The 12,039-nt window shown below is 50.8% G+C and overlaps 6 protein-coding genes across 6 annotated transcripts; 2 read left to right on the top strand and 4 right to left on the bottom strand.

Moving 5' to 3' along the window:
- Nucleotides 1–165: 165 nt before the first annotated feature.
- On the bottom strand, nucleotides 166–2,275 carry F5J12DRAFT_180437 (major facilitator superfamily domain-containing protein). The gene is made up of 8 exons (XM_051738259.1): nucleotides 2,072–2,275; nucleotides 1,990–2,011; nucleotides 1,849–1,929; nucleotides 1,708–1,798; nucleotides 1,240–1,659; nucleotides 1,096–1,175; nucleotides 779–1,048; nucleotides 166–715 (listed from the first exon to the last, which is right to left on the bottom strand). Exons 1-8 carry the CDS (start codon nucleotides 2,179–2,181, stop codon nucleotides 362–364), a joined length of 1,428 nt encoding a protein of 475 aa, XP_051604658.1. The 5' UTR covers nucleotides 2,182–2,275; the 3' UTR covers nucleotides 166–361.
- A 1,838-nt stretch (nucleotides 2,276–4,113) lies between these two features.
- F5J12DRAFT_701249 (major facilitator superfamily domain-containing protein) lies at nucleotides 4,114–5,435 on the bottom strand (the record flags this gene model as incomplete). Its single annotated transcript, XM_051740507.1, has 4 exons — nucleotides 4,114–4,689; nucleotides 4,736–4,818; nucleotides 4,877–5,296; nucleotides 5,345–5,435. Coding segments are annotated over 4 exons (1,170 nt in total), but the record flags the coding sequence as incomplete, so codon positions are not given.
- Nucleotides 5,436–6,296: 861 nt separating this feature from the next.
- On the top strand, nucleotides 6,297–7,889 carry F5J12DRAFT_180591 (uncharacterized protein). Its single transcript, XM_051738263.1, has 3 exons — nucleotides 6,297–6,478; nucleotides 6,530–6,718; nucleotides 6,788–7,889. Coding segments are annotated over exons 1-3 (1,260 nt in total). The 5' UTR covers nucleotides 6,297–6,476; the 3' UTR covers nucleotides 7,857–7,889.
- A 77-nt stretch (nucleotides 7,890–7,966) lies between these two features.
- On the bottom strand, nucleotides 7,967–8,776 carry F5J12DRAFT_707968 (uncharacterized protein; the record flags this gene model as incomplete). The annotated part of the gene is made up of 1 exon (XM_051740595.1): nucleotides 7,967–8,776. A coding segment is annotated over one exon (810 nt), but the record flags the coding sequence as incomplete, so codon positions are not given.
- A 78-nt stretch (nucleotides 8,777–8,854) lies between these two features.
- Nucleotides 8,855–10,095, top strand: F5J12DRAFT_180517 (uncharacterized protein). The gene is made up of 5 exons (XM_051738260.1): nucleotides 8,855–9,132; nucleotides 9,187–9,374; nucleotides 9,430–9,605; nucleotides 9,659–9,794; nucleotides 9,842–10,095. Exons 1-5 carry the CDS (start codon nucleotides 8,907–8,909, stop codon nucleotides 9,899–9,901), a joined length of 786 nt encoding a protein of 261 aa, XP_051604662.1. The 5' UTR covers nucleotides 8,855–8,906; the 3' UTR covers nucleotides 9,902–10,095.
- Nucleotides 10,096–10,643: 548 nt separating this feature from the next.
- Nucleotides 10,644–12,004, bottom strand: F5J12DRAFT_712367 (uncharacterized protein; the record flags this gene model as incomplete). The annotated part of the gene is made up of 3 exons (XM_051740758.1): nucleotides 10,644–10,880; nucleotides 10,946–11,828; nucleotides 11,883–12,004. 3 exons carry the CDS (start codon nucleotides 12,002–12,004, stop codon nucleotides 10,644–10,646), a joined length of 1,242 nt encoding a protein of 413 aa, XP_051604663.1.
- Between the last annotated feature and the right edge of the window lie 35 nt (nucleotides 12,005–12,039).

Raw genomic sequence — 12,039 nt, forward strand, 5'->3', positions numbered from 1 at the left:
GCAGGTTATATTCAAACACCGACGATTGGAGTCGAAGTCAAAGTTGCAACTGTACGCTCAATATTCGATCCCTGCAGCAGCAAACCCGGCACCAGGGTGATGGTCGACTTGTCGTGCTCAAATCTGCGTAACCACTAGTCTTTTGAAGTTCACTTTTATGCATTGATGAACTGTAAAATATTTGGCATGTAGGTACTGAATACATGTGATCAAAATGTGTCCGAACCAGTGGTAATGGAGTGCACGAGATGTTCTTTTGGTGAACCGTAAGAGATGACGATTTAAGTCAGTCTAGATGTGGCATGTCAGACTCGTAAGGGCGTCAAACATAAGTAACTAAGTATCATAATTCATGACACTTCTAATCGGAGGAACTCGTCCCTCCATAATGATTTTGAGGGTATTGGGCAAGTAAAGGAGCAGAGGGTTCGACGCTTTGATGCGAAAGCGAGCCAGCGTCTGCGGCTTGTTTCGCCCATCTGCTCGCCGCACGAAGTCTTCTTCCGAAGACATACAGAATAACACCAGTCGGGAGCCCTATACAGCTGATGCATGCCAACAACACGTTTGCATTGCGTATACCCAAAGAAGTGTATAATGGCAACCCGACACTCGGCAGAACAGTCGCCGCAATATTCCGGACGGCAGAGTTTGCAGCAATGGCGGAGGCGGACATCGTTGGGTAAAGGTCAATGTAATAGTTGAACAACGAGAGCTGTAAGAGGGTCATTCCCATCCCAATTAGGACACCAGAAAATATGGGGAAAAAGTAGTGTACGTCCGGGTGCGCCGAGAACGTCAACCAGAACAATCCGATAGGAGTGAGAAGTGATGCAAGAAGAACGCCGGGTAGACGAGCTTCGGGCTCGATCTCTGATTTACCGCCCGACTCGATCTGGATTACGCGCTGGCGCGCCTCGTACTGCGGTTTGTGATACCCGAAGTATATAAGAACGCCAAGTACGTTTCCAATGAATGGAGAAACGAAGACCAAGCCTGTTTGTTCTCGGGACATCGAATAATGAGAGTCGTAGATGTGCGGGTATGCCTGGGGGGGGAATTAGATATGAAAACGGCCGGCAAGACCCCACGCACCTCAAGAAGGAATAAAAGCCCGTAGACAAAGGAGTGGTACAATGTCGTCCAGATCATAATAGGTTCGTTACGAAGCATGGCTAGACAAATGGCAAGGTAATTGAGCACATGATACAAACAGGTGAATCGGAGAAAAGCACTCACTGATCGGCGTAAGTAGTGCTCTTCTCCAAATCTTGGCCTTGGAGAATTGTATTTCCCCGATATCGGGGACGACACCTTTGGATTCGGCTATCTTCCTTCGAATTGTTGTGGGTTCGGTCTCGGGAACAAACAATATTGTGACAGCAGCAAGAACTCCACCCCAGATCGTTATAAAACCGAATAACCATCTCCAGGGAAAAATTGGCCCGAGGGAAGAGGACGGGACAGGCCCGATGGTTGGGGCACCCTGTAATACGAGTGTAAACAACGCAACCACAGGACCACGCTCCTCAGGTGTAAAAAGATCTGCCACTGAGCCACCGTAGATCGAGAAGACGGGACTTCCGAGCAGGCCCATGAAACCCCGGCAGATCAAGAGAGTGGATAGATTTGGCGAGAACGTTGAACCGAGGCTAAAGACTGGTAAAACTCAGCGTATCCCTCGAAAAGTGCGGCGAAGTTGCATACCAACGAAACATGTAGATAAGATGATATACACCGGTCGACGACCATAAAGTTCACTCAGCGGTCCTCCGAAGAGGACTCCAAATACAGCACCCTAGGAAGTGGATCAGGATGATGACTACATGGGAGAAAAGCTGAGCCCACAAGATTGTATAGCCCCACGCCTAAGGTCGCAACGGTGTTCGATGTGGCAAACTCGTCCTGTATCTGACCTTGCACTCCGGACTATATATCAATAACTGATCAGTGCAAAGAAAGGGTTACCATGAGCTGCCACAAACTCACATAGAACGTGCTGGCGATATCACTGAGAGAACAATTATCATCATTTAGGGGTGCAACGCAGTGCCGAAGCTGAGCCCCTTACATGGGAGCGATGAGGTTCCAAATTATGAGGGCTATCGTCCACCGTTTCCGTTTGCTCCACTGGCGAGGATCGTACTCAGAAGGAAGAACGCAGGACAGGAGCTGGGACATGGCTTCAACTGAGGACCTGCAATTCCTGCCATCGTACCACGCCCATTTTATATCAAATCTCCACCATTCTTATCAATTGAAAATTCTGTCAGGCCATTTGGATACGAGCAGGTACCGAAGTACGACACAGTGAGCTGAAATTAATTGGGCATTGCTCGAGTGTTGCGAGTGAAGTGTATTGATAGATCAATGGGGAAATCGCTGCGCGCATTTTCTGATTCGACCGGTTCTCTAACTTGTCGTAATCGCAGGGCACCCGTAGGAGGGCCATTCAGGAAGGGAACGCAAAAAATGGAGCCGTTGAAACGCACGTTTCTCTAGCTGCAATATTAACCGACTCAGACCGGCAGTGGGCTTTGTGTCGTTGCAACGGCCAGCTCACCAATGTTTACTCAGAGGCACATTTTTAGCGTTTTACCAGTGGAGCTGCAGTGAGTGAAAAAATCCTATTACTTACCAGCCACGACTTTATGTAACTACGGTCGTCGGTTTCCAACATTCCTCTAAGCAGCAGCACTCGATATTAATTGATTAATCTTGAAAACAAGGTGTATAGTTTTTCGGGTTAGCCAGGAACGTGGCCTGTGTGGTGGGAACTAGTTGCCAGCGAGGCTTGTAAGACCCTGAACTTTTCACCACCACTATTGGCGCACAGTCGCGCGGCCGAGCTCGATGCAAATGTGGCTTCTGGCTACATCGCCTACCGTATCCTCGGCACGCGGCTCCCAAAAATACTCGGTGCTAGGCCACCCTCTGTACATGTTTTCTTTATGGTTTGAAGGAAGTAAAATACCGACTATTCTGCGGCTTGTTGCACTGTGGGAGGGTGGTCCTGACCCACGATGATCTGAGCCTGATAGGCGCTGCGAGAAGTTACTCGAGGTAAATTTAGAGGCTAATACATAACTGAAATGCGTGTAGTATAGTACGTTGGACACCCTTACACGCAGTCACTGACACCTGTCCTTCTCACTTTCAAGTTCCAGCTAGTTGGTGAGGTCCAGCTGGTTGACGATAATGATAATCTTATCTAATCGAGCTTAAGATGTCAACGCAACCCCGTTTTTTTACGTGGTTGTCGAAGGAGACAGGGATGGCAGCGCTGGTACCAGAGGTGCAACAGACCTTGATGACCTCAGTGACCACACTTCGGGGACAAAGGAGATCGCAGCCAAGTACGAGGGAAATAAGATTTTGAGTCCCTCACTTCGCTCGTAGAGGCCGGGATTCGAGAACACCGGGTTCCGGTGCACCGCAACCAATCAATCAACGGACGCTGCGTGATTCCCACTTCGACACTCCCTTCGGACTCCAAATTGGCTGGCTCAAACCCCTTACTCCCCAGTCCTTAGAGGTACCGGTCGCCGGGCTTGTCCACGTCGATTTTGACCCTCGCAACCCTTCGTCCGACGATTTTCTCCTGCAGCAACTCGCACGTATCTTCGTATACTAAACAGGGTCGCAAACGAATGATTCGGAAGACCAGTTGAATCGACACCATGGCTCGATTGTATCCTAAGCCAGCCCGACTCATGCCAGAATTTCGAAACCAACAAAGGAACGGATGTACGGGAACTCTGTCTTTGTCCGTCATGCACTACTAACCTCCAGCAGATTTACAAATTGATACTTATACGTACAAACAACCCACCGCCAGGTAAGTACAAAATCGAGAGCGTGTAAGTACAACAAAGAGCAGTACAATCCAACTTAAGGATTTATTTTAGTGAACCGTGAGAGACGATGTTTTAAGTCGTGATATGGCATATCGGATTCGTAAGGACGTTGAACAGAAAGCAACTGTCATGATGCATGACACTTTTACTCGAAGGAGCTCGTTCCGCCGTAATGATTTTGAGGGGATTGGGCAAGCAAAGGAGCAGAGGGTTCGATACTTTCATGCGGAAGCGAGCCAGCATCCGTGGATTGCTTCGCCCATCTGCTCGCCGCACGAAGTTTTTTGCCGAAGACGTACAAAGTAACACCAGTCGGGAGCCCTATGCAACTGATGCATGCCAACAACACGTTTGCATTGCGTATACCCAAGGAAGTGTACAATGGTAACCCGACGCTCGGCAGAACAGTCGCCACAATATTCCGGACGGCAGAGTTTGCAGCGAGAGCAGATGCTGAGGTCGTTGGGTAAAGGTCAATGTAGTAGTTGAGCAACGAGAGCTGCAAGAGGGTCATTCCCATCCCAATCGGGACACCAGAAAATATGGGAAAAAAGTAGTGTATGTCCGGATGTGCCGAGAACGTCAACCAGAATAACCCGAGGGGAATGAGAAGAGATGCAAGAAGAAGACCGGGTAGATGAGCTTCGGGCTCGATCTCTGATTTGCCGCCGGACTCGATCTGGATCACGCGCTGACGAGCCTCGTACTGAGGTTTGTGGTATCCAAAGTATATGAGAACGCCAAGCACATTTCCGATGAATGGGGCAATGAAGACCAAGCTTGCTTGATCTCGGGACATCGAATAATGAGAGTCGTAGATGTGTGGGTATGCCTAAGAACGATCTAGACCTGAAAATGACAGATAACAACCCACGGACCTCGAGAAGGAGGAATAAGAGCCCATAGACAAAGGAGTGGTACAACGTCGTCCAGATTATGATAGGTTCATTACGAAGCATGACTGGGCAAAGGCAAGGTGAGCACATGATACAGACGTACTGAGGGAGGGGAACACCCACTGATTGGCGTAAGTAGTGCTCTGCTCCACACCTTGGCCTTGGAGGATTTCATTTCCTTGACATCAGGGACCATACCTTCAGCTTCAGCTATCTTCCTTCGAATTGTTGTAGGCTGGGTTTCGGGAACAAACAATATCGTGGCAGCAGCAAGAACTCCACCCCAGACGGTTATAAAACCTAGTAACCATCTCCAAGGGATTGTGGGCCCCAGGGAAGAAGACGGGACAGGCCCGATGGTTGGAGCACCTTGTAACACAAGTGTAAACAACGCAGCCACAGGGCCACGCTCCTCAGGTGTAAAAAGGTCTGCCACCGAGCCACCGTAGATCGAGAAGACGGGACTTCCGAGTAGACCCATGAGACCACGGCAGATCAGGAGAGTAGATATATTTGGCGAGAGCGTCGAACCAAGGCTGAAGACTGGTAAAACTCAGCATATCCCTCAGGGAGGGAGAAGAAGCTACATACCAGCAAAACATAGAGATGAGACGATGTATACCGGTCGACGACCATAGCGTTCACTCAGTGGTCCTCCGAAGAGGACCCCAAACACAGTACCCTGGGAAGTGGATCAGGATAATCACTATACAGGAGAAAAGCTGAGCTCGCGAGATTGTAAAGCCCCACGCCGAACGTCGCGAGGGTGCTCGATATGGCAAAGTCATCCTGTATCTGGCCTTGTACTCCAGACTATATAGCAATAAACGATCAGTGCAAAGAAAGGACTACCACGACCTTCTGTGAACTCACATAGAACGTACTGGCCATATCACTGAAAGAAAGGTCATCGTCATTTGGGAGTGCAACGCGGTGCTGAAGCTGAACCCCTTACATGGGAGCAATGAGGTTCCAAATAACGAGGGCTATCATCCACCGTTTCCGTTTGCTCCATTGGCGAGGATCGTCCTCAGAAGGAAGAACACAGGTAAGGAACTGGGACATGACTTCGACTGATTGATCTACAAGTCTTGCCATCGCACGGCGAGCATTTTATATCATGTCTCCACCATTCTTGTCAACCGATAATTCTGTCAGCCGGTACCGGAGTAACAAGCTGAAATTGAGGGTTGCTTCGCGAGTATTGCGGATAGTGGAGTATGTTGCTGGAATGATCGAAGGGGAAATCACTGCGCGCATTTTCTGATTCGACCGTTTCTCCCGCCTGTCGTAACCGCAGAACACCTTGCGTTTGGCAATGAATTGAGGAACGAGCGTTCTTCCCGCACTGTGAGAGAATCATTCAAGAAGGGGATACAAAATTTGCAGTCATCAGGACACACGTTCCTCAGATTGCGGACCGGCAGTGAACTTTATGTCATATTGCAACGGCTGGCTGGCTGGATAAGTATTTACCGGCCAGGACTTGGGCTCATCGATTGCTTCTTTTTCATGTCAGGAACGTAGCTGTGTCACGTGAAATGACTTTGGGTCTTGACAGTTTATCGCAGCAGATATCTGGTAGAGATTGGGATTGGTTGGCTGTTAGGCTTGTAAAGACCCTGAAGATCACTGGCGCACAACTGCGGGTCGCCCTGCGGAGTTCGATACCTTCTCCCCATTTTCAAGTGTCAGCCTGTTAGTGAAGTCCATCTAGAGTTCAATGTTGACGCTGGTCCATCATCGATCATCTCATCATCTAATCTAGCATACTAGGATGTCCGATCTTACGGTCTTGGGTCGAGGCTCGAAGCAGACGGAAATGGCGGCGCAGGCACCAGAGATGCAACAGACCTTGATGACCCCAGTGATCTCACTGAATGAAGCACAGGAGATCGTAGCCGAGTACGAGGGGGATGAGTTCTCCGTCACTTCGCTCGTGGAGGTCGGGAACATCGGGTTCAGGTGCGTCGCAACCAGTCAATCAAAGATGCACTCAACAACTGAGCTGAACTTTTCATGCTCGTATCGTAGCTACACCGCATCGAGAAGGGTATACGATATCGCCTTGACCAATGCCTCAGCGCGCTACCTGCTCGTCATTTTGCCACTCCATTCCGACTCCGAACATGACTCGTCACCATCCATCACGAACACTCTCCAAGCGCTGTCTGCCCTGTTAACGAAGATCGCGTCCTGTACGAATGTGCCAGTGCCCAAGCCTGTCGCTCAAGATAGTTCAGGTGGCAATGGACGGTGGGATTTCAGTTGGCTCCTACTCCTCATTCCCCGGTCTTCAGAGGCACCGGCGAGCATGTCCACGTCGATTTTGTCACTTGCATCCCTTCGCCCGACTCTCTCCCCGCGGCAACTCGCACGTGTCGAGCTGCGACTCGGCACGTATCTCCGTGCACTACACGGGATCACGAACGAATGGTTCGGGAGACCAGTCGAGGAGGAAGCGGAGGAGGAGAATTGGTCAAAGTACAGCTGGCAAGACACATTCGTTCTCCTGCTGGAAGAGTTGATTGGAGAACTATGCGAGTCACCGAGCGGAGGGTCAACCCGCTTTGATCTGCGCGAGGAACTAGGGATCGACGTGGAAGAGCTACGACGATATCTTTCTCGTGCAATAGGGTCGTATTTATTCGACGACGTTGAATCGCCTGGATTAATGTGGGTTACGGGAAGCGAAGCGGATGTGTTGGTATCCCTTTCTGAGAAGGAAGGAACGGAAATTGAAGATGAAATAGGGGCAGAAGCGGATATCGCATATTTGCTGCCAACATTCTCACATGCGTTATGGGGCGATCCATTGATGGAATCATGGTTCGTGCCACCTGGACCAAGTGAAGCTATCAACGAGGGATATTTTGGGGGAGAAGGCAGCTTAATCGTATTTCCGAGACAGAAGACGAAACGGGTGTGGTACACCATATATCTGGCATTGCTTGTGTTGATGGAAGAAAGGAGAGGAGGGAAGATCGGTCAGAGGGAGACGATCGGCCACGGCGAAGATAACACTGGAAGGAGTAAAGTGCAATGGGCAAGGGAGATCCTCCCTAAATGTGTAAAGGCCCTGAAGGACGCACCTTATTATTAGAGTGCTACCGGAGAGTGTGGATACCAGACATATCTGAGAGAATGTAGCCGTCATAGAGCTCCAATTTAATTATCAGTCGGTGCCATTTCGACGTCGTCATAAGGGGGTGATGGGGTTTGACCATCATCTCCAGTAAGTTCACCCTCGACCACTTCTTCCTCATCGCTGCTTTGTCCCTCATCTGCATCAATATCTGCGTCTTGCTCGACCTCAGCACCATTGACGACATCCATGGCTTGTTGAGCCATACGTGGATCCCACTGAAGCTCATCCGGTTCCTCCACCTCAACAGCGACACGTTGCTTCCACTCGTATTTATCGCGGAGCATGAGAACTGCGCGAACCGCACGTTCTGTACGATGGTCGTGAGCCTCGCGTATTTCGGCACACTCGCGAAGAACATCGTCGTTTGTAGCTCGGTGGGTTCTGGCGACGCCTGAGCTAGGTGCAGCAGGCTGACTACTTTGGTTTTGCACGTCGCCGCCACTGATCGCGAGTGCTCCACGCGTGACCATGCACTCCGCGAGACGACGCACGGTAGCGGTCTCCTGCTGAAGAACGTCTGTAGTCTGCTGGTTGCGGAGGAGTGGGATGATTTCGGTGTCGAACTGGATATCCGTCATGGCCACGCTAGGATGGAGTGCAATCTTCTCATACGGACTCTTTGTCTGTTGTGTCTGCGAGGAAGAATTAGGCTGAGAGGCGGCAGACAGCGATGATGTGAGAGACGAGTAGAAGCTGTGGGTCTGGGAGAGTATGAGATTGTACTTGGACAAAATGTCGGGCCACGGTGCCATCACATTCTGGCCGCCTGCTTCGAGGGTTCGCTGCAGGGTTTGGATGGACTCGATGATCTGGTTTGCCTTGAACTTCAGCGACTCGAGCTGGGATATTGGCAGCGAGTTTGGGTCGAATACCAGCTGAGGGGCTGGTCTGTTCGCCGGGGTCGACATCGCATGCAGTCACCAGCCAAGGCGTGTGTGACAGCGTGACATGCGTGACAGACGATATATTGGCGTCGCTCCTGTTTTCGTGGTTTCGTCGTCGACGATGTTGTCTCTGCTGGCACAGCGCGTCTCCGTCTCGCTTGCACCGCGCTTCGCCGCTGTCGTGCCTTTGGCGCGTCGCACCCTTCTGACCACCCCACAACTCCAGTTCCCCCCTCTCGCAACCAAATCCAAGAAGACAGCGGGCTCTGACGGATCCAAGAAGGCAAGCCCGCGGAAGAAGTCAACGAAGGAGACAAGGAAGCCGACCAAGGCCAAGAAAAAGTCGGGTGCGTTTATCTCGACTATCCAACCGCCCGTGTCGTCCTCACGCGTTGAACCAGCCACTACCCGCGTGAGCAAGGAGGATTTACCCCCCAAACGACCCAGCCCTCCATATTTCATCTTCCTTTCCAAGTTCAGGAAAGATACCCTTAGCAAGGGATCTCTCAGCGAGAGCGAGACTAACGTGGTGGAAATGACCAAGCGCGGCGGCGAAGCATGGGCTTCGTTGACCCAGGCAGAAAAGCAGGTCATTGGACATTTCCACTGCACCCCTTTCATGCTGACAGCTGGCCGTGATACAGCCTTATTTTGACGAGTACGAAGTCCTAAAGGCCCAGCATGCAAAGGCCAGAGAAAAGTACTTCAACGAGCTGGACCCCAACGTCCTCAGAGCCATAAATAAGCAGCGCAAGGCTCGGGGAAAACCAAAATTACGCGGTTTACCCAAGCAGCCTGCCCTGCTGACGCCATATATGCGGTGAGTCTGCTATACGTTTCTGGTTCACTCCTCCCTTATTATCTGCTCTCAAGGTTTGCTGGCGCTTTCCGCACTACTGCCGAAGGAAACGCGATTTTGCAAGACAAGACCAACAGCGAACTACCGGTGCTTCGGTTGGGTCGTATCGCAGGGGAACGGTGGCGCAGTATGTCGGACGAAGAGAAATTCGTACGTGCTCATTTCAGTATTGTCTCCTCCGCTAATATGCCATACAGCCTTACGTCGTTGCTTACAACCGGGACAAGGAAGCGTTGCAGAAGCAGAAGTCCGTGTAATGTCCATGTAACTAGGCTTACTTCCGAATTTGGCGGTACGACTATCCACTGGACAGATTGACGAGACGATACTTTCCAGTCCCACTCTTGTGTCTGCTTGGCCGCGATCTGGTGTCTTCTCGTCGTGACGCATGTAACTTAACTCCACTATTGCTCAGAATTTCCCTTGGATGGATCACACCGCAACGATATGAAGTCATAAACATAATGTCAAAAATATTGTAAAGTATCCTGTCCACCTCTACACCGGGGGAATACGATTTATAGAAAGCACCAAAGGGAATAATCGCGGGCAAAACCCATAGAATATTCGACAAGAATGTCAAGTCTCTGGAACAAACCAACAACCGCTCGTGGAGAGGGGTGGATGCACAATAACATAGCGAGGGTGTCTGACATGGGGTATTCCTCGATTGTCACAGGTTGAGTATGGGTGCCACTGACAACGAGAGAAAAGGTAAAGGTATACCGTCATCGAGGGAAGGGAAGTGAGAAAAGATAGGAAGGACGCACAGGAACGCGAACAAATTAGAAGGCGATTAGGGAAAAGGTTGGCGCGAGGAAGAGTCAATAGCTAGATAGAAAAATAAAGAAAAAGAGAACGAGTCGTCGCCAAAAATTTCAAATCGAGTTTTGGGTCCTTCGTCCTTCACAATCTCGTACATGCACGCTGCTGCCTCACCACCCGGCCCTCTCTTCGTCGTTCCAGATCTTCATCATTACATGTCACCGCACATCGCCGTCACAGTCTATGACCCGGAACAGCCCAAAAGATCAGCGTTAGTGCTGTCGAACAGAGCGCCACGAGAGTAGTGACCCATATGGCCCGACCGAGGAGGAGCTTCTTCACGTATGGCTCGCGGATCGTGAGGGTGCGGAACGGCGTCGATTCGGATTGCCCGAGGAAGACGAGGATTGGGTCCAACTCGTATTGATGTGAAATAAGAAATAGGATGGCAAACGTAAAGGGAAGGAAAAGCTGTCACAGGGCGATTAGGATCAACAATGCGTGACAAGGGTTCCAGTAAAAAAAAAGGTACGCACGAAAAATCGCTTCGACTTTGGCGTCACGTCGAGGAAGATAAGCGAGAATCCCACTGCGAGACCGATCCACAAGATAATTAATCCAAGGACTAGTCGCACAAGGGCTGACAGGGGTGTCAAATTTCCGAAAGCTTTGGCCCGAAGGAATCGCGGGAAGGCATCTTGTTCCATCGCGCGGAAGCAGTACTCCTTCTGTGCATGGAACATGTCAGGCACATGAGCCAACAGGTTGAGCTCGTTCTGTGTCTTGGGCTCTTGTGTGCTGCTCAGCGGAAATGAATGGATCCGAAGTGCTGGAGGAAGGTATATCTCGTGATTCTCTGGAGAGTTGACGGTATTAGGTGGGCAGAGATAGCGATAGAAGATACGCTCTGCGGAAGCGATGAGATCCATGCGAGTGATAGCTGCGGAGCGAGGGATGATTGTGGGTGCACGCGAGGCCCGCCTCATGAAAAAAGTAGGAGTGCGGCCTGAAAGGGAGAAAGGAGTCGTCGAACGAGGAGGGTCGTAGTCTGCTGTAGGGGATGATGCGGACGCGATTCGCTCCTTCTCAAGACCGGGAGTTCGTGAGGGAGGACTGGTAGAGCGCTCCCCGCTCTGTTTCTCCTCGCCCGTAGCGGCTAAAGCTTGTTTTTCCTGGTCACTTAAAAGGTCCGCTGTACTCGTAGTACTTCGTTTGGGAGGGCCGGGTTGAAGACCGACGACCGTGCCATAAATTGATCCACGCCTCCTAGCATAATCCCAATACTGAGGCCAGTCCTCCTTGATCGTTCGTCCCGACTTGCGGACGTCCTTGAAGTAAGCCCTGCAGAGATTCTCATGCTGTTGCACATCAAGCCAAAAGTCCAGTATGTCTTCTGCCCCTTCACGCTGAAGGAATAAGCTGCACGAATAGCAGTTAGACCACGATGCGAGGGAGCACCAAGGCGGGACTGACTAGAACATAAACAAGTCGACGGGGGGTCGCGTTCGTCTTGAGAGGACCTCTGTGAAGGATGGGAGCCTGTGCTTGCGGCTGTTGAGCCAGTCTTCCTGTTGTGTCTTCTGCTCGTCGTCCATGTCGTCGATTGGCTGTCTGTCAATGTCAGGGATGC

This window comes from Pisolithus orientalis (assembly GCF_024613125.1).
Source record: "Pisolithus orientalis strain OTSU chromosome Unknown F5J12scaffold_2, whole genome shotgun sequence".
NCBI lineage: Eukaryota > Fungi > Basidiomycota > Agaricomycetes > Boletales > Pisolithaceae > Pisolithus > Pisolithus orientalis.

Coding starts and splice junctions, on each gene's coding strand:
- F5J12DRAFT_180437 (XM_051738259.1), bottom strand. CDS start 2,181: ATGTCCCAGCTCCTGTCCTGCGTTCTTCCTTCTGAGTACGATCCTCGC. Junction 1,930..1,989: donor ATATCGCCAGCACGTTCTAT/GTGAGTTTGTGG, acceptor ATTGATATATAG/TCCGGAGTGCAAGGTCAGAT. Junction 1,176..1,239: donor AGCACTACTTACGCCGATCA/GTGAGTGCTTTT, acceptor CCATTTGTCTAG/CCATGCTTCGTAACGAACCT.
- F5J12DRAFT_180591 (XM_051738263.1), top strand. Junction 6,719..6,787: donor GTCGGGAACATCGGGTTCAG/GTGCGTCGCAAC, acceptor CTCGTATCGTAG/CTACACCGCATCGAGAAGGG.
- F5J12DRAFT_180517 (XM_051738260.1), top strand. CDS start 8,907: ATGTTGTCTCTGCTGGCACAGCGCGTCTCCGTCTCGCTTGCACCGCGC. Junction 9,606..9,658: donor CTGCTGACGCCATATATGCG/GTGAGTCTGCTA, acceptor TCTGCTCTCAAG/GTTTGCTGGCGCTTTCCGCA. Junction 9,795..9,841: donor TGTCGGACGAAGAGAAATTC/GTACGTGCTCAT, acceptor TATGCCATACAG/CCTTACGTCGTTGCTTACAA.